At 36.8% G+C, this 19,884-nt stretch overlaps 3 protein-coding genes across 7 annotated transcripts; all 3 read left to right on the forward strand.

Moving 5' to 3' along the window:
• The first annotated feature begins 2,346 nt into the window (after nucleotides 1–2,346).
• On the forward strand, nucleotides 2,347–7,152 carry LOC104747337 (phototropic-responsive NPH3 family protein NPY2-like). Of its 4 annotated transcripts, none has more exons than XM_010468960.3 (6): nucleotides 2,347–2,566; nucleotides 3,560–3,658; nucleotides 4,205–4,339; nucleotides 4,626–4,695; nucleotides 5,087–6,265; nucleotides 6,381–7,152. In XM_010468960.3, exons 3-6 carry the CDS (start codon nucleotides 4,278–4,280, stop codon nucleotides 6,981–6,983), a joined length of 1,914 nt encoding a protein of 637 aa, XP_010467262.1. In that variant the 5' UTR covers nucleotides 2,347–2,566; nucleotides 3,560–3,658; nucleotides 4,205–4,277; the 3' UTR covers nucleotides 6,984–7,152. The 4 variants fall into 4 exon arrangements, with proteins under 4 accessions (XP_010467262.1, XP_010467263.1, XP_010467261.1 ...); XM_010468961.3 differs by having other exon boundaries at nucleotides 2,404–2,566; nucleotides 4,269–4,339; XM_010468959.3 differs by lacking the exon at nucleotides 2,347–2,566 and having other exon boundaries at nucleotides 3,558–3,658; nucleotides 4,056–4,339.
• Nucleotides 7,153–7,715: 563 nt separating this feature from the next.
• On the forward strand, nucleotides 7,716–9,612 carry LOC104747338 (uncharacterized). 2 transcript variants are annotated; one of them, XM_010468962.3, is made up of 4 exons: nucleotides 7,716–7,877; nucleotides 7,962–8,098; nucleotides 9,073–9,198; nucleotides 9,283–9,612. In XM_010468962.3, exons 1-4 carry the CDS (start codon nucleotides 7,836–7,838, stop codon nucleotides 9,410–9,412), a joined length of 435 nt encoding a protein of 144 aa, XP_010467264.1. In that variant the 5' UTR covers nucleotides 7,716–7,835; the 3' UTR covers nucleotides 9,413–9,612. The 2 variants fall into 2 exon arrangements, with proteins under 2 accessions (XP_010467264.1, XP_087342948.1); XM_087486822.1 differs by having other exon boundaries at nucleotides 7,769–7,877; nucleotides 7,950–8,098.
• A 233-nt stretch (nucleotides 9,613–9,845) lies between these two features.
• Nucleotides 9,846–11,516, forward strand: LOC104748693 (uncharacterized). Its single transcript, XM_010470296.2, has 3 exons — nucleotides 9,846–10,335; nucleotides 10,508–10,639; nucleotides 10,749–11,516. The coding sequence occupies exons 1-3, from the start codon at nucleotides 9,886–9,888 to the stop codon at nucleotides 11,328–11,330; spliced, it is 1,164 nt and encodes a 387-aa protein (XP_010468598.1). The 5' UTR covers nucleotides 9,846–9,885; the 3' UTR covers nucleotides 11,331–11,516.
• The last annotated feature ends 8,368 nt before the right edge of the window (nucleotides 11,517–19,884 follow it).

A 19,884-nucleotide genomic window follows, 5' to 3' on the forward strand; every position in this document is an offset into this window, starting at 1 on the left:
CTCGGTAATCCGTACCAGAGAACTCGCTATCGCAAATAGAATTTCCAATCATCGACAATTACTCGATCACTAACTAATGACTCCTGATAACTGTCGGACTACTGATCAAATGCTTTCGATAACCGCCAGGCAAACTCGACCATCCATCACTCACAAACAATAACAAACCCAACCGTCAACCAAGATTGATACAACTCAAAAACTGCCTCAAACATGCACGACCATCACCCTCTCGATCTTCATCATTGATCCCCAAATATGCAGAAACTCGATCATCGATCTTGCTATCGATAACTGCTACTTGGAAACACGACAAACACCGCCCAATCTCGACTTGCAGATCTTTAATCTCGACATGCCATCAACATCGTTGATGCGTGACTGCACTTCTCGATACATATTCGCATTACCGCTGAATATCATCGCTCCAAGAACAACCAGCCGATCAGACTCGACAATCCTCTCTTAATCCTTGATTTCTCTCTATAAATTTCGATAATTCTCTAGGTCTCCCTTTCTCTCGAGTCCTAACTCAATCACAGAACGTTCGTGTCAAAGAAGAACGCTCAGAATCCATTTTATACGCTCTCCACTCAGGAACCATCCAATACTGCCAATTACGTTAGATCCGCATGTTTTTTCACGCCAATAACTATGACACCCCGGTTTGCGGAGAGGTTTAAAATATTTGATTTGGCCACCTATATCACCAAAGTGCACTTATCTTTTCGGTCAAGGGTACTGAAAGAATTCCAAAGTTAAGTGTGCTTGAGCTGGAGTAATCATAGGATTGGTGACCTTCCGAGAAGTGATTGTCAGAAATGTGCGAGTGAGGACAAACACAAGGAAAGATCATGTGGTGATTTGTAGAGACGATAAACAAGTCGTTTAAAGCTTCTCGGACGTAGCAAACCGACCGTTGGAAATGGATGCGCTCACGGGCCTAGTGAGACGACGTGAAGCCTATTAAGAAAGGTGGGCCATGGACTGGGAGTGGACATGGAGCCCACTAAGAGGTGGCGGTCGGAGATATACAAGTTGGTATTATAGCCGAACCCAGACGATTGTGGAGTCGAGTCTGCTCACACCTTCAATGGTGATGATCTTGGTGCGCAACGAGGATGTTGCAATCTGTTAGTGGGAGTAAATTGTGACACTCCGGTTTACGGAGAGGTTTAAAAGAATTGATTTGGCACCTATGTAACCAAAGTGCATTATCTTTTCGGTCAAGGATCCTGAGAGAACTCCATATTTAAGCGTGCGTGTGCTGGTGTAGTCTTAGGATGAGTAATCTTTCCCTTCCCTAAAGTGATTTTCGGAACTGTGCGAGTGAGGACAAAACACAGATCATGTGGTGATTTGTTGGGATGGAAACTTTAAAGCCTTCCGGACGTAAACGTCCGTCGGATATGGATAGACTCACGGGCCTAGTGAGAGCACGTGAAACCTATTAAGAAATGTGTGCCCATGGACTGCGAGTGGACATAGGATCTATTAAGAAGTGGCGGTTAGGGCGTTATAATAACCGTTCTCGCCAATTCCATCCTACGCTTACAAACACATTATCAATAACTATCGATAACTGTTCACGCTCAAACAATTAAACGCGGATTACCCAACACATCGATAACTGCTCGACCAGTTCCAACAGTTCATCATACCATCCACACGAGCCTCTCGGAGACTTAATTAAATTCTCGAATCACAACTTATTTCATCGTAATTCTCTAATCACAAGCTCAATTTAGATAGTGGGATATGAGCGTTACGGGTATAGTCTGCTGATGGTTAAATTTGCTTTGCGTGTAATATCCATTCAAGGCTGAAGGCTATTTAAGTTGTCGTAACGACAGGCAGTCAGAGACGCAATGCTCTATAGAAAATCACATGGAACTTATTTTGGTTATTCCAGTTTATATCCGATCTATTCTCTATTGCTATTTTCAAACGACGTTTCTTTGAAGAACAAATTCAATTATCGAATGATTTCAAACTCCGATCTGAACAAGAAAAAGAAAATACTTTTCACAAATTCAAATACAATAATAAGCTTAAAACTATAAATTATTTACAAATACTATAAACAATAACCAATAAAATTACTACTTTTAAATAGTCACTGATAATAAGAAACTAAATAACACAGAATTCGCTAATCTTACACCATTTTAGATGTTGGCTAACTTTTTTTTTTAGTTTTTTTGGCCCAACAATCAAACTCTTCATTGCCCAAATCATTACATACATTTTTAATCAATCGTGGCACTAAAGAATAAAGCTTAGGATCATAATTCACATTTGAAATAGATTTCTTGCTATCCTATCGAGATGTTGACTAACTTAATTAGAGAAGACATGAAGGTTCTCATTTTCATTTAATGAAATAATTAAAGAGAACAACCCATTTTCAAAAGAAGAAAAGAGAAAGAAGAAGACTCGCGTGCCAGTTTTGGCGTGCCTAAATAAACTGAGAGAAAAATATATTCACCAAAATATTGTACTTACGAAATCAAATTTAGAAGAAAAATAAGAACTTCGGTGTGTAACGTCCGAGAGAACTTTCAAGGTTGTATAAATTTCCACTGTTTTATGTTCAAAGTTCAAACACACTTGGATAATATTTTCTAAACTATGTGAAAGTAATAATTTTTTTTTTCTTTCTGGAATTTTAAAACTGTGATAGCTTTGAGAAATGGGTTTCTCTGGGTTTTTACACGGAGAGCTGTTTCAGGGAACTGTCTTTTCGTTTTTGCTGGTTCACGAAGTTGCTTCCAAGCACAATTTGATTTTGAAATCTCATTGCCTTAATTTAGTGAGTTTTGTTAGTTTTGGGTTTGTAAAACCCTAAAGCTATCAACTTTGTTGTATGTGATGAATTAGTCATTTCAGTTTCTCAGATTTAACTGATGGGTCAACGTTAAATTGATCGTAGCACCTGAAATTTGCAGTTTTTTTCTACATGATTTAGTGGGTATTGTTAATTAGGGTCTTAAGGTTCGTAAACCCCAAAGCATTCAACTTTGTTTGGTATAATGAATTATTCTTGTAAATTTCTCAGATTTAGCTGATGGGTCAGTTTCAAATTGATCATAGCACTTGTAAATATGAAGTTTTTTTTGCTTGATTGAATAGGTTTGTTGATTAGGGTTTTAGGGTTCACAAACCCTCTCTCTCGCTCTCCCTTGCAAATTTCTCAGATTTAGTTAATGGGTCAACTAAAAACTGATCATAGCATCTGAATTTTTTTCAGTTTGTGCTTGATTTTGTGGGTTTTGTTAATCAGTGATTTAAAAACCCTCTGTTACTTGCATAAAGCAATCAACTTTGAAATGAGTTTTTCTTGTAAAAATCTTAGATTTAGCTAATGGGTCAACTTAAAATTGATCATAGAACCTGTAGTTTGCAGTCTTTGGTTATTCTTTAATTGCAAAGATAATAAATACAAATTAAAGGATAAAAAAAGATACAAAGATGCTTCTTGTCTACCGTTGTGGTGGTTTACTTCTACTGATACCGAGATGCTGTTTTTAATTTTTTTTTTTTTTTTTATTATTTGCAGGTTCCCAAACTTCTACGGTTGATTAAACTAATACCAGAAACATGTGCTTCAAAGTTGGAACTTGAAGACTTGAAGAAACACAACACAGTCACCACACAGGTTAATCCATTTTTTTAATCATCATCTTAAGCTGCATTTACATTAATTATAATTAATGAATGACACCAGAAGTGATTAAGGGTGTGGATCTTGATTCGATTTTGTGCTTGAGGCATTTTGCTACGGTATTGTCCCCTTTGGTTGCTGCGTTTGGCCGTGCTTCACGGCATTTTGCTAGTGTATAAGGAAGCAATCTGCTTCTCTAATTGGCTTTTCTATTGAAATGAGAACCTTTTTTTTTTTAATTTGATTATTCTACAAGTTAACAGTTTAATAAAGAGGAAATAAAGAAAAGTTTTGAATCATGTTGCTAATCTAATTGGTTTTAGAGTCAGTTTCTCTGTATTTGAGGCTTTGTTTTCTTCCTTTTGGTCCTTCTCTGTGTTTGTGCTTTTAGATCTCCAAGGGAAGAAGTTAAGTTAGTTGCATAAAAGTATCAATCTCTGGTCCCCACCCTCAGTTCTTGGAACATCCTCACTTTCTATTTAAGGGAATGGCTTTGGTTATGGTTAAACTAATTTGGAAGAAGTGGCGGTTGTGATCCAGGCTTTTTTTGGTGGTCTTCTTGCAAGTCATTTATCTTTACCTCTTCAAGACTTTTTTTGCCTAGGGGAAGAAGATGAAGTTCATGAAAATTGGTTCGAAGCCAGATTCGTTCAAAACTGATGGGAATAATGCCAGGTAATAGTCAATCTTGATCAAGTTTAGCTTATTATTGCAATCTATTCTTTTGTTTCTTCTTGTTGTTTGTTTGTTGCAGCTGTTAGTTTAATGTTTATATGTTCTGAAGTTTCTATCATCTTGTAAAACATCTATTAATTTGAATCTTGATGCGGAAGGCTATGATCAAGCTTTCATTATGAATTACTTTTTCTTTCAAAGCTTGTTCTTGTATAGAGAAAATATCATAAACAGAGTATCTAATTGATGATAGCTGACTTTAGATGTTGATTTTATCTCAACGCAGGTACGTGGAAAATGAACTGGCTAGTGACATTAGTGTCAATGTTGATGGATCAAGATTTTGTTTGCATAAGGTAAATACCATGGTTCTATAAACGACTTGTGTCTTCACATTCTTATGCACATCTGTTTACTTAGGATTTGATTAGTCATGGTGCATCTTAAGGTGCAAATCTCTGTGTCCTAGTCCCACAGAAAAGACTTTAACCGGTCCATAGTTCTTTCCATTAGTGGTGAATTTGTTTGGACTTTTACGGTTTTCATCTGAATCTTGTGAAACCTATAGTTCAGACATCAAGCATCAATTTTAGATTTAGTCTCACATAATCCATTAGTTTGATCTGATGAATGATAAATAATATAGGTAAATCAAGAATATTCAAGTATTAGCATTTTATACAAAGAGATTATCAAAGCTGATTTTCCAAACTGATTTATTTGATGATTCTGATTTATCCTTTGCAGTTTCCTCTTCTTTCAAAGTGTGCATGCCTACAAAAGTTGCTCTCAAGCACGGATAAGAACAATAGCGATGAAGTTGATATCTCTGGTATTCCCGGCGGCCCAACTGCGTTTGAGACATGTGCAAAATTCTGTTATGGTATGACAGTAACGCTAAGTGCGTACAACGTTGTGGCCACCAGATGTGCAGCTGAGTATCTAGGTATGCATGAGACAGTCGAGAAAGGTAATCTCATCTACAAGATTGATGTGTTCCTAAACTCAAGTCTTTTCCGTAGCTGGAAAGACTCCATCATTGTTCTTCAGACCACCAAACCGTTCTTACCGCTATCTGAGGATCTCAAACTGGTTAGCCTTTGCATTGATGCCATAGCCAGTAAAGCCTGTGTTGATGTTTCCCACGTTGAGTGGTCATATACTTATAACAGAAAGAAGCTTCCTGAAGAAATCAGCGGGGCGGATCAAATCAAGGCTAGAGAGGTTCCACATGATTGGTGGGTGGAAGATTTGTGCGAACTAGAGATTGATTATTACAAAAGGGTTGTAATGAACATCAAAACCAAATGCAGACTTGGTGGAGAAGTGATTGGAGAAGCTTTGAAAGCTTATGCTTATAGAAGATTATTGGGTTTTAACAAGGGTGTGATGGAGCAAGGAGATTTGTTGAAGCATAAGACAATCATAGAGACACTTGTTTGGTTGCTTCCAGCTGAGAAAGACTGTGTCTCCTGCGGCTTTATGCTTAAACTTCTGAAAGCAGTGACTACGGTTAACTCTGGAGAGCCGGTTAAGGAACAGCTTGTAAGAAGAATAGGACAGCAACTGGAGGAAGCTTCAGTGGCTGAACTTTTGATAAAGTCGCATCAAGGAAGCAAAACATTGTACGATGTGGAGTTAGTGCAGAAGATAGTTATGGAGTTCATGAGAAGAGATCAAAACAGTGAGATAGAGGTTCAAGATGATGACGATGGGTTCGAAGTTCAGGAAGTAAGAAAATTACCCGGGATATTATCTGAAGCTTCGAAGCTAATGGTAGCAAAACTGATAGATAGCTACCTTACTGAAATTGCAAAAGATCCAAACCTTCCTGCATCTAAATTCATTGATCTCGCTGAGGTTGTTACTAGCATCTCCAGACCCGCACATGATGGTCTCTACCGTGCCATTGACATGTTTCTGAAGGTAACTTCTCTTTTATGGCATACATTTTGAGAGGCAATCTAAGTTTGGTTTCAATTTGTGTTTTTGGTTGTTCGATTTGTAGTTTGGTTTTCCTGATATTGGGTTATACACACAGGAACATCCAGGAATCACAAAGGGAGAAAAGAAAAGGATGTGCAAACTGATGGATTGCCGAAAACTATCAGTAGAAGCGTGTATGCATGCTGTGCAAAACGACAGGCTCCCATTACGAGTGGTAGTCCAAGTACTCTTCTTTGAGCAAGTGAGAGCGGCTGCTTCATCTGGAAGCAGCACACCTGACTTGCCCAGAGGGATGGCAAGAGAACTACGCAGCTGCGGGACCTACGGTAGCTCAAGATCAGTGCCAACGGTCATGGAAGACGAATGGGAAGCGGTTGCAACGGAAGAGGAGATGAGAGCGTTGAAGAGCGAGATAGCCGCACTGAAGCTGCAGGAGGAGAGTGGGAGGAAGAGCATGGACAAAGCAGGGGCCACGGCAATAAGCAAAATGAGAAGCTTGATAAAGTCCAAGAAGATTTTTGGGAAGAAGCTGCAGTTGCAAAGCAAAGGAGGAGGAGAGAAGAACAATGGAGGAGGAGGAGGAGAAGGTGGTGGGTCGGATTCGTCGGAAAGTCTTGGATCTATGAACGCTGGCGAAGAAGCTGCAAAAACCGCAACGCCTTCGAGAAGCTTGACTAGGAGGGTTTCTGTTTCTTGATGAACAAGGTTTTTTACAAACATGTTTTACTTAGGTTTATCTTCAATATCACGTCAGATTACATGAAATCAACTGTAATTTCTTTGATGCTTTTTGTTTTTGGGTCTGTTTGATACAAAAGAACCTTTATTATAAGATATATTTAGAGTTATACAAGAAAAATGAAAAATTGTATCGTAGTTAAAGCATAATCACAATCCTTCTTCATCATTTTAAAACTTAATTACCTTGAGCTTAAACCATGAGACATGAACAAAACTTACCTTCATGACTCATGAGCTTTTAAACTACTACACCACATGGAGTATTTTGTGATGTTTAAAGCACCAGCTTCATGAGCTTTTCATGAGCTTTTAACCATAGAGGTGAGACATGAACAGAATAATACTGTAGTTAATTTTTGTTGTTACACAAAAAGAGTCGGAACTTGGGTAATTTCTTTACAAAATTCACTTTTCAAAAAAGAAAAGAAAAAAAGCCTAAAAATCATCACCATTTTATAAACTCATTAAGAGTGAGTGGATAAAAAACTAGTTGGTTCATTATAAAAATCATCACCATTTTTTTTTTTTTTTTTTTTTTAGTGTTAAAAAACAAACTAGTTTGTTCATTATAAAAAAAATAAAATAAAATTAGTTGGTTCCCAAAATTTTGTTTTGAAAACGTGAATTTGCTTGTTTTTGAAAACGTGAATTATTATTTATTATTAGTATAATACACTCTAACCAATTTCCTAAAATTTCCACTACATGTATAATAAATACGTGAAGTAACAACCGAGTGAAAAAAAAAGTCAAAATTGGTTTGTTACTAAACGGTGCGTTTAGGGTTTTCTCACCGGGGATTTTATCCATGGCGAACAAAGCAACGTCGTCCTCCTCCTCTTCTCCGCCGGTAACCTCAAAGCCGTCCTCTCTTTTTCCGATATAATAGTCTCTCATCCATGTCACTGTTTTCTTAATCAAGACTCTTGATCAGGTAGTTGCAGAAGAAACGCAAGACTGGATGGTCGGAGCCGGGTCGGGTTGGGTCGAAGCTCGTACATCTTGCGATCACTTGAACTCTCTTTCTCCCGATTTGATTCACTTACCAACTCCTGATACTCCTTGTTCAAGGTAATGGAGACGCTTGATTTGGTGTTCTGGTTAGCGAGAATCAATTGATATCTAGGTTTCTCTCTATACGTTCCTGCTTGTGATGAATGCTTGTTTCTTGAAGATGTTAGAGTCTTCAAGAAGTATCCCTGAACAAGTATTTGGATTGTTGTATTTGAGTTGTAGCCCTGAACCAGTAGTGTAACATTCAATTGCAAATAGGCCATGGAATCAAGTTTCTATGGGGATTGAGCTAAGCTAAGGTCATAACTAAACCTAGAATCAGTTCCATATTCTGCAGTTGAAGACTAAAATGACTCTTCTGCTTTGTGACTTTTGATTAGTTATTTCAGAGTTTCTGAGGAAACAATCTAAAGCACTACACCTCTTGTGCTTGTGGAGTGCCTGTTATTGTTTTTGTCATCATTCTTTTAGATTGATGCATTTTGAATTGTAGCCTGGAGCCCTGGACGACCACTTGCATATAGGGGACAAAATTAATTATATGTGAGAATTGAGTTGAGGTCGTTGCACATGACATAAGTTGACTTAGAATTAGTTTTATCTTTGTGTCTCTCCCTGCAGTTAAACGCTCAAATGTATGATTTGGCACTTTGTCTTTTTGATTTTTGTTCAAGTTGAAGATAGAATAAGATACTTTTGTGGCCGTAGAGAGTGTTTAAGGGATACAATCTCAAGCATTGTACCAAAGTTCTTATGATTGATTTGTTGGCAGTTTTGACATCATTGTTGTATTAACCCAATTATCAACAGTTCAAACAAAAGTTAACTTTGAATCAGTTCCATCGTTGTCTCTCTGAATTGACTTTTTCGCTTCGTGAGTTTTGTTGAAGTGTAACATATGAAAAGATAGGGATGTTTAATACAATTTCAAGCACTATATTAAAGCTTTTGTTGTTTTTGTTGGCAGTATATTTGATTTTGGACATCATTCTTGTATGAACTCAATTATCTTACTTTCTAATGTGTACAAGGTGCCAAAATCCAGTAGAGAACTGGTTATGCCTTTGTTGTAAAGAGGTTCTATGCAGCCGTTTCGTGAACAGGCACATGCTTATGCATCATCAACGAACTGGTCACTGCCTTGCACTTAGCTATAGGTACATGTTTCTCATTACATTTGTTCTTTCTTCCTTAGTTATTTTTAATGCCGACTGATATTTGATATCTATGTGGAAGCACAGTGACTTGTCGGTATGGTGCTTCAGCTGCGAGGCGTATCTTGATGCTCAGATCATATTGCAGCTGAGACCAATTCACCAGGCTGCTTACATTCTTAAATTTGGCGAGGCCCCTCCTTTACCCCAACTCTGAGCACCAATCACCTCCCTTTTTCTTCTTACCTGGTCTTTGCGTTTAGTCTCTCTGGATGTGTTAGGGAAGATAATGTAATGTCGTATACTGAGCTCTTGTTGTTTTTTTCTTGGTTCCATGATAGCCAATGAGGTTTATTACGTTAATTATCATCTCACTTAAATTAGTGTAAGTTTAATAGAAGTTCAATTTCGAACAAATTTTTAGTAAAAAATAATTTTCTAACTAATGTTAAAACAATAGCTTCATAATTCCAACGCAGAATTTACAAATTAATAAATAAAGTAAAAAAGTACGTTTTATCTGCCACAAATAAAATAAATAACCGTCGATCCCACTTCCCCCACAACCATATGATTGAACCCCCACTCTCTCCTACAAACTCTCATATCCTCTGTTAACTCATTATGAGCAAATTCAATAGTTCATCTTTCGAAGGCTTGAGACACAAACGAACAGAACACGATACAATAATGTTTTGTTTTTTGTTTGGATGGCGAAAGACATCCAAGTGTAAGAGTGTAGTGAAACAGCTTCAATGTCGTTTAAAGCTGCTCAAGAACAAGAAATACGCTATTTCAACACACTATCGACACGACATAGCTCAGTTGCTTCGCATTGGTGAACGAGACCGTGCTCTTCATAGGGCTCAACAGCTCTACCTTGATGAGAATCTCATGTCTCTCTACCACTTGTTGTTTCACTTCTCCGACGTAATCATCCTCAACCTCTCCTACATTCGGAGACGTAAAGACCTTCCTGATGGCATCAACGAAGCCGTTTCAACACTTGTCTTTGCCTCTGCGAGATGTGGAGACTTGCATGAGCTACGAGCCTTGAGGATTCTTTTTAGTGCGCGTTATGGGCAGCACTTTGTGGATATGGCTCTTAATCTTCTGCCTGGCAATTGTGTCAACCCTCAGGTTCATTGATGTTTCTCGCTTCTCTTTATGTGTCAATTAACACCGAACTCGTATAAATAAAGTCGTTATGATTCAAGAAACTTCAAGTCTTGTTTCGTCTTGCTTAAGGTTCAAGAAAGACTACATCTCTGACCTCAAAAACCTAACTGAGCATATATATACTCAAATGCAGGTTATAGAGAAACTCTCCATGACCACAGTATCGTATGATGCCAAGTCCAAATTGTTGGGTGAGATAGCAGCAGAGCACGGCCTTCGTCTAGAAGTTTTGGCACTCCAATACACTCCGGAATTTCACAAACAGGTGACTCTTTGAATCACTATATAAAATCTTATTTGCTTCTTAATATTGTTGGAGTTGCGACTTGCGAGTATGTAATATGGTATACATTGGTACTTGTTGGTGTGTGTAGGTAATAAAAAGCGAGGAGGCAGAAGAAGAGACAGAAGTCATGGGTTCGGATTCTTATCAGCCAGAGTGTTCATCACAAAAGGCTGATAGCGAGGCAGAAGTGTATAAGTTCACTCTCACGGATGGGGATGTAAATGAAAAGCAAGAAAATAGTGGTGGTAAAGCACCAAGGGATCAGAGAAAAGCATGTGATGATGAGGATTATTTCATAGAGGAAGAAGTGGTGGAAAAAGATCAGAGCGTGTTCAGATTCAAAGAGACTGACGAAGAGAGAAAAGAGAGAAGGAGGTCAAGGAGAAAAGCAAGATCATCAGCACCAAGCAGTCCAATAGCCAAAGACATGGAGTGTTGGAGGTACTACTACAAGGGAAAGAGAAGTCGTCAAAGGAGAGAGTGTGGTGACTGTTACCATATAGTGTACAACGTGTTTACAATGTTGCCGGATCAAAAGGGTAAAGGAGGAGAAGGAGAAATAAGTTTAAAGGAAGCTAAGCATGTTCATCCTAAGCTTCCGGACTATGATCAGATTGTTGCTCACTTTACTGCTCTTAGGAAACAACAAAAACATATGCGTTCACCATAATTCGTCACTCTCATTCTTTCACATGAACATTAAAAGTATGGACCATTTATTGTTATGTTATTTTATCAGTTTATGTGATTCACTCCCTATTAAGGGGCCGAACCGAACCAAACCGACCACAATTCTGGGTTTTCGGTTCCTATTCGGTTATAAACGGGAAATGTAAATGTTATTCTGTTATTGGTTTGGTACGGTTCCACGGGCGATAACCCATCGGTTTTATTTTTCACCAAACTATAAATTCATAGCCCTGGGCAAAATACCCGAACCCGAAAATCCGACCCGAATCCGATCCGAACCTGCATCCGAAATTTTAAAATACCCGAATGGGTCTAGGATTTATTGAAACTGGGTACCCGAACCCGATCGGGTATTATCCGATATCCGAATAGATACCCGAATTAACCCAAACATGTATAAACATAGTGCAAAATAGTCACTTGTAGGATTTGAACCGATGACCTAAAGCATTAAGTGGGTGTATTGTAACCATTTTGCCACTTTAATATCTTTAACTAATTCTCAAACCTCCACTATTTATATATACTATGTACAACTTTCATTTTAAAAAAAAAATTAGATATGAAAGATTTTACTTATTATGTAGAGACTTAATTGCATTTTTTATTTCCATACTCATGAACTCTAGATACCAAAATATTATTTTTACATATTAAGAAAACACAAAGAAGAAGAAATGCAAAACAAATAGAATATTTTCTACAAAAACATGTATGCCATACATTTTCTTCATCTTTAATATCAGAGTTGGAGAGATTTGAATTTGGATATTGAACGGGTACCCAAATCTGAAGTATATTTTGGGTATTGAATGGATACCCAAAACCGATCCGAATCCGATGGGTGTTTATCCGAAATCCGATCGGAATACTAGAAATATCCGAATGGGTCTAGGACCCCTTTACCGAAATACCCGAAAATCCAAAATACCCGATCCAAACCTGAACGGATATCCAAATGCCCAGGGATACTATAAAATACACTAAGACACTAATCCTAAAAGTCTAAAACTAAAAGAACATGGGAAGACATACTTATGCTTTCTACTCAGGTCAAAGTGAAGTCTGAAGACTATAAGATTAAATTACGAACTATATTATTATATAAAGTATAGTTTTAAAAGTTACTAACTCACCGGATCATAACATGTTTTAATTTTAAAAGTTACTAATTCACAAGATCGCGACAAATATCAATTTTTGTGACAACTCGTTCCATTGACCCCACTAGCCCACCGCTAGCTTGCCCCCATAGCCCCGAAGCTGGCCCTGCAAGACATCGATTCTAACCCCTCACCGTTGAATGAAACTCACATCCAAATCCACCAATAGGTCATTGGTGCGTCAGGCGTTTCTCGAACCCTGGTCCCCACCCTTTAACAACCTTTCCACAGGACAAGCTGTCACCAATTGACATAGTTTCTTTCCACAGTGAGGGGTTAGGATCGATGCCCTGCAGGCCCAGCTTAAAGCCTATGGGGGCAAGCTAGCGGGGAGCTAGTGGGGTCCACAGGACGGGTTGTCACACTTTTGGTTGCTGATTATTTAATTTTAGATTATCTTAATAATTTATATAATAAATTTAAAATATCTTATTATATAAAGTATTGTTTCAAAAGTTACTAATTCATAAGATCACGACATGTGTCAAAATCTTATTATGTTGTAGATTATTAAAATAATAAGATTCTTAAAATAATAATAAATTTTATTATTATGTTGTGTCAAAATCTTATTATGTTGTAGATTATTAAAATAATAAGATTCTTAAAATAATAATAAATTTTATTATTATGTTGTAAATTGTACAATTTTATAATTCTAAAGGAAAAGGAATCATCCAAAAAAAAATCCATAATTCAAAAACATAAAAGAAATCATACATATAATTTTACAATAAAGATGAAATGGTCATACAGATAATCATACAGATAATTTTACAAAATTATTATTTTTCAAAACAGCTAATTAAGATAATAACATAAAAACCTACATGAAATTTACATCTTTATATCTAAAAAAAAAAATCCAAAATTATGAGTTTTCAAAACAGCTAATTAAGATAATAACATAAAAAATTATTAATTTTCAAAACAGCTAATTAAGATAATAACATTATATTACATAAAATTTACATCTTTATACCTAAAAAAAATTCCTAAATAAAAAAAGAAAATTGATAAAACTAATATATTTTCCATTGTACGCTAATTATATTATATGTGTTTTTCAATTAGATTTTGACATGTATAAACAAAAAAATAATTCATTAAGCATGTATATTATTATTAATCACTAAATAGTGAATAACAAATCTAAAAAAAATAACATAAGTTATGTCAAAAGAATTATTATTTTTGAAACGTAGTAGGCATAGCAAATTAAGAAAATAACATTATATCTACATAATATTTACATGTTTATATCAAAAGCTTTAATCTTTGATTTTTTTTTCTGATACAATTTTGCCGATCTATTTTGGGTCTTTTATTTGTTTGGGTTCTTCAATGGAAGCTATCAAATGCAATGAAATGGAATCAAAGTATATAAAGTCCACTAAATTAGTCGAGGATGGAGACACTGATGGAAATTCCAAAAGTAATTCTATAGTTAGTAGCGTTATAAGTTTTGAAGATTTGTCGGTGGTTGATGTATTTGGTCAAAATCTAGAGTTTTTTCTTCTAGATAATGTCAATGATTCCGGTACTTAAACAAAAACTGCTTGACCGAGTAATTTAGAAGCGATTTTGTAATTTGGGAAGTTGGAATGGTAAACCATTTTAAAATTGGTTTCAAACCTGATTTATGTTGTTTTCTATCGAATTTGGTTCGTAAACCGTTTAAATCCATTTATATAGAGAAATAGTTGATAACTTTTGATTCAGGTAGAAATAAGTTGAGAACTTAAGATTCGAGAATATTTGAGATGAGGTAATAGTTCTAAGTAGTTTTGGTACAATGCGATACTTCTAAGGAGTAAATAATGCATCGATCGTTAACGTGATTATGACATATATGATGTTTTGGATTGTTTATAAAGTTTCTATTTTGTATACCTGAATTATCCACTACAAGAAAACATGACCGACTACAAAAACAGTCACTAAACAGTCGCAAACTACTTAGTTACGACTGATTGGCGACTGAAATACGTAGTCGCTAAATAGTGCGTCGCTAAAATAATCAGTCGCCAAACAGTCGACACGGGGCTACTAATTGGCGACTGATAATTGTGGTCGTTCTTCCCTCGCCAAACATTTGCTAAAGTTGCGACTAAATTTGCAACGCTTTAGCGACTGATCTGGTTACTCATTTGCGACTATTTTGGTTACTGTTTTGTGTACGTTTTGGTGACTGTTTTACGACTGTTTAATTATCATATTTTTTAAAAAAATCTGGTAAAACGAATTATTTGATTTTGTAATACCAAAACTGATTATGAAAACTATAACTAAAACATGAAATTAAACAAACACATAAGTTTAATTTTACATCCAACATCGTAGTTGTAGAAAACATCCAAACATAACAAAAGTACAAGTCACAAATATTACAAAAGTTTTCATAATCATAAAGAAAGTAGGGATAGTGAAGGAACCTAACTTTGAACATCAAAAAGGTTTGGGTCATTGGTTTGAGACTCGAGGAAGGCGACATAGTTTGGGTTAGTCTTTGAAACAACCCGACCCATTTTTTTAATAATAATAATATAATTAAATATCCCATAATATTTAATTACAACCCAAACAATAAACCAACATCGACAACTCCAGTTAACATAAACCAATCATCAACATGCACAGCGGAAACATATAAACCTAACTAACATAACCACAACACAACAATTGAGACCCTAGATCATCCTCCTCCTCATCGCCATGGTTCCACGCTACACATTCATTACCTGCACCACAAACACAATGAGATGCGTGAGTATTACCAGAAATACCCAGTGAGGCGATCCTCCCATCTACGAGCTATACACACAAGAAAATCAAGAGTACAACCACAAATAAAACATAACAAACCAGCTATTGAACAGAACATCCAATAACACATTCATCACACCTACACAACTTCACACAAAACAAGCTATACAACCCAATCACTTAGATAAGCTCATGGTCACGCACTCACCTTATCAAACTGACAATAACAAAGAATACAACCAGTTGAGACTCTCCTAACGTCTGAAACAGCCCAGCAACAAGCCACACAACCAAAAACAACTTATAGCAAAACTGGACAGAAACATCAGAAAAGAACAGTCTCAAAGAAGAAACCCTAAAAATAAAAAACAACCATTAACTATCAAATCCCTCCGGTGAAAAGCTAGTCAGAGACGTCAAAAAGCTTTCTACAAAATCTCGTGCCGATCAGAAACCAGACGAGACCACGATCTCAGTTACAATCTCCGATGGTCCCAATTCGCGTCTGAGAAAACGTGTCTCACAAAACTGCCAATAACTCATCGAGTTTAAATCCAAATCCACTTCTGTAAAAAAAATAATGATGATGAAAGGCTTGAGAATAACTCTACCAAATTTCGTTACCTTTGACAACGATTTGATATATCGAAACTGTTTCTTCTTAAACCCTAACGATTCTATTCCTTCTCCTTTAATCTCCTTCACACCACAATAGGCTCTCTCCTTTCTCTCCATCTCTGTCTTCCTCTCAACACAAGTATTGAATAACAGCCACGACAAAATAGAGAGAAGAGGCGTCCATATAATTATAATTACATCACTTAGAGTTTTCCAAAACTGGCTCTAAACCGAATGAACTTAACCAAACCGGGCAATTTCATGATTTCACATAAATTGATCGGTTTTTCCACTTTTCTTTGGGACACGGACATTACAGGCTTGAAGAAGCTCACCAAGCGTGAGATCTCTGCTTGTTGCTCAGATGCAACCCGTAAAGCCTCAGCTGCAACCCGTGAAGCCTCTGCGTCACGCTCTGCTTATAGAGCTGCTTGTTCCTCTATTTTGCCGTTTGCTTCTTCAAGCTGTTGTTGCAGGCTTGTGAAAGCAGAAGAGCTTCCAGGGAACTTCCGATTCCCATTGATGTAACTCCCTAGGCTTCCAACCCCAAAGTATGTTCCTCTATCGTTTATGAAAGTAGACTGCATAACAAAACAGAGAAAATGTTAACATCATTACTTACTAGTGAAAAACTTAAGTAATGATGCATATTAGAAAGAAGCAACATTACCTGAAGAAAGAGCTCATCATCCTCCTCGTGAGAAAGCTCCGATCGACGTGATGTACCATCAGCTTGGTCGTCATTGTCCAGAGCAGCCAACTTAGCTTCCCTTTTTTGCGTATATGCCTCATGAACTGCTTGCGCCTTCTTATCCACAAAAGTCCCATCTTTTTGGTATGAGTCCTGATGAAAACTTCAGGAATAGTTGGCGGTCTTCCCAATTCCACTTCCTGAAAAGTTAGACAATGAAAAGGTTAGATAATAAACCATCTGATGTAAATTATTAAACAATGAAAAGGATAACTCACCATCTCTTGTTCGATTTGTAAGTAAGACTTCGGTCATGATACATGCTTGTGAGGGCCAAGACCATTACGGTCAGAAATTCGAGCTGCTGAAGTGGTTGCACTCTTTTCCATGGCTTCTTCTGTGTTCCAATAGTCACACATTTCTTTCCAAAGAGTTTTCTCAATCCAACTCGGTTTTGCTTGATCTCGCTGAGCTGCTGCCTTGGACACCATGTCTTTCATACGGTTTTGACAAATGGTATAAAAATTTTGTTGAACCACACCGGTTAGTGAGGGATCCCAGGTGTGTGTTTTTTACAAAAGAAGACTATTGTTAGTGTGATAGACTAGTTTTCACCAAGGGTATCAATTCCCTATGCAGTTGTAGTACAAAGGGTTATCAATCCAAATGGTTGTGTATTGCTAGCAGATAGGATGCAATCAGAATCAAGCAAGTCAAGCCAAGCAATAGGGGGTTTGGTTCTAACAGTCCTAATATAAACAAAGTAAAAGAATATAAACAAGTAAACCACACGACCTAAGCACTCGATGCAAGCAATCGAGTACAGGATCGAGTGGGGTGATCGAGTATGCAAGTGAACTATGAACAGCTCGAGGTATTACTCGATGCAGGTTATCGTGTACCTGATCGGGTAAGTGGTCGAGTAAGTAAGGAAAATGCAAGAAATGAAATACAAAAGTTCCTAAGGATGGGGGTATTCGAATCCTAAGCGTTCTATACCAATACGGATGCCTTACATGCCTCAAGCAATTATTTCCTAGACAATGAACCTCTAAAACCTTGTCACCACACTGTTGCACTAGTGGCAATCAACCTTGAACATACTACCACACTGTCGCACTAGCAATATAAACAAGCAGGCATTAAGAACAGTTCATTTTTGTCAGTACACTTAGACTTATCTGATTTTGTCACTCAAAGTTAAGTATACCTCTAGCATTGACATAATCAAGCATTTTATCTACCCCTTTCGGCCTGTAGCATTGTAAACGCCCTAGATCTAATCTCAACCTGTCGGTCTGTTGACCGCATTAAGAACATCAACCTAGAAGGAAATTTATCTATCATAACAATCAACTAAAGCATCCTAACCGGTCAAGAACACCTAATCATCTATCTCATCCCTAGAAACTTTGCTACACTACTCGGACATAGAAACGAATGATAAAGCCATAGAAATAAACGAAAATAACATTATTAAAAAGATAGAGTAGAGTAGAAAAGAGTAGGGATAAAAGATCTATGAAAAACTACAAATTAAAAGTACAAAAACAAGAAAAATATGTTGAGTCGCTCAGTTCTCTCACAGAAGCTCTCGCTCTCTGGTTTGAGGGTCTGCGGCGTGCTCGTTTGCGAGCTAGGGAAAGAGGGGGTTTATATATGGAAACCCATTTGACCTAGCTTCCCAGACCTGTCCGATGGTCTACTCGATGGGGTACACGAGGCTTGAGTCGGGTAACTCCTCGGGTGGATCTTCGGGTTGCTCTTCGCGCTCTTGGATCCTCTTCGATCGTGTTTGGGTTCGGACTTGTTCTTGTAGCTCGATGGCTCCTTCTGGTACATGCTCGAGTTGTCCTTGTTTTTCCCCATTTTTGGCTCTTTAGCACCTGTTTTCATCCAATATATGCAAATGCAGAAATGCAATACCCTAAATGCTCTAAAACTTGATTCCTACATTAAATGGTCTAAAAATGCTAAGTTAGAGGTATGAACAATGCAAAATATGGACAAAAAATGATGCTAAAAACATATAAATTAGAGTGTTATCAGACCCCCAAACTTAAATCTTGCTAGTCCTCTAGCAAGTAAGTAAGAAGGTACGGTTTGAAAGTGGGGACTCATAACCTTAAGATGCTAACCGAAGGATGCAAGCTATAGTCCTTAAAGATAGTTTAATGGTGCTAAGATCAATCAACATACTTACAAATATTTTTCTATGCTTACTGCCATGCATCGATCTAGCTCAACCTCCAACTAAAGATAAGGAACATCTCTTTCACATTCAATTAAGTGTTTGGCGAATTCTTGCAAATGGAAGGTGAATCAAGCTCAATCGGTTTCAAGGGTAAGGCTTTTTGATAAGGTGGTTTCAAGCAAATCTTTAGGTGGTTTCTGTCAAAAAGTGGAATGCTAGAGAGTCGTGAAAACTATCTAAGACTGAGAACAATTTGGGCATACAAAGCTTAACTCTTGATGATCTACCCTTTTCTCATACATTCATAATATATATATATATATATATATATATATATTTTTTTATTTAAACCTCCTAGAATTTAACTATCCACACCCTTGATTTTAACTCTTTTTTTTTTTATTCCCTAAGGTTTAGACTTTTAGACTTTAAAATTCTAGCTCTTTATCTCTCTCTTTTTTTTTTCTTTGCTAAACTCCTAATATAGATATATTCTTTTCTTTCTTTTTTTATACTTAGAGACTTAGAGCTAATTAATTCTAACCTTAGGGACTTTTTTTTTTTTTTTTTATTCCACAACCCAACCCCAAATAAACATTCTAACCACCTATCTTTCAAAACCGAATCTATTAGCTAGTTCAAATCTAACTTAGCTAAATCAAGAGGCAGTTCTTTGTCGTTCTCAATACTCTCAAGGTTTCACAACCTATAGCACAATGAAAAAGGCCTCACTCAACAATTCACAACAAGGTTTGAAAGAAAGGTTTGGGTTCACGGGTAGGACAAATGAATCGGGTTAAACGAAAAGATTGGTAAATATGTGGAGTGCTAACCCGAATTTTAGAGTTACCATGAGCAAGTATTCAAGTTCTATAAGCAAGACAATTAAAGTTCAAATTAAATCCAATAATATAGAGATGTTCTAATGTTCAAGCAAGTGGAGGAAGCATTCAATCGACACAAAGGATCTAAGCAAAGATTTTTCATTTTTTTCCAAAGATTGATCTAGCAACAATGAACTGTGACTAAGGGCTAAAGCTTCAATCCTAAGGTTTGATTTTTAAACAAGGTAGTTTTAATCATTGTCCCCTAAGATGCATAT

The sequence above is a fragment of the Camelina sativa genome, chromosome 15 (genome assembly GCF_030686135.1).
Source record: "Camelina sativa cultivar CO46 ecotype springtype chromosome 15, ASM3068613v1".
NCBI lineage: Eukaryota > Viridiplantae > Streptophyta > Magnoliopsida > Brassicales > Brassicaceae > Camelina > Camelina sativa.

Bases quoted from the DNA above. Each gene is read 5' to 3' on its own strand.
- LOC104747337 (XM_010468960.3), top strand. From the start codon at position 4,278: ATGAAGTTCATGAAAATTGGTTCGAAGCCAGATTCGTTCAAAACTGAT. The intron at 4,696-5,086 runs GTAAATACCATG...TATCCTTTGCAG, and splicing joins CAAGATTTTGTTTGCATAAG to TTTCCTCTTCTTTCAAAGTG. The intron at 6,266-6,380 runs GTAACTTCTCTT...TTATACACACAG, and splicing joins CCATTGACATGTTTCTGAAG to GAACATCCAGGAATCACAAA.
- LOC104747338 (XM_087486822.1), top strand. From the start codon at position 7,836: ATGGCGAACAAAGCAACGTCGTCCTCCTCCTCTTCTCCGCCG. The intron at 7,878-7,949 runs GTAACCTCAAAG...TTCTTAATCAAG, and splicing joins CCTCCTCCTCTTCTCCGCCG to ACTCTTGATCAGGTAGTTGC. The intron at 9,199-9,282 runs GTACATGTTTCT...GTGGAAGCACAG, and splicing joins TGCCTTGCACTTAGCTATAG to TGACTTGTCGGTATGGTGCT.
- LOC104748693 (XM_010470296.2), top strand. From the start codon at position 9,886: ATGTTTTGTTTTTTGTTTGGATGGCGAAAGACATCCAAGTGTAAGAGT. The intron at 10,336-10,507 runs GTTCATTGATGT...ACTCAAATGCAG, and splicing joins GCAATTGTGTCAACCCTCAG to GTTATAGAGAAACTCTCCAT. The intron at 10,640-10,748 runs GTGACTCTTTGA...TGGTGTGTGTAG, and splicing joins CTCCGGAATTTCACAAACAG to GTAATAAAAAGCGAGGAGGC.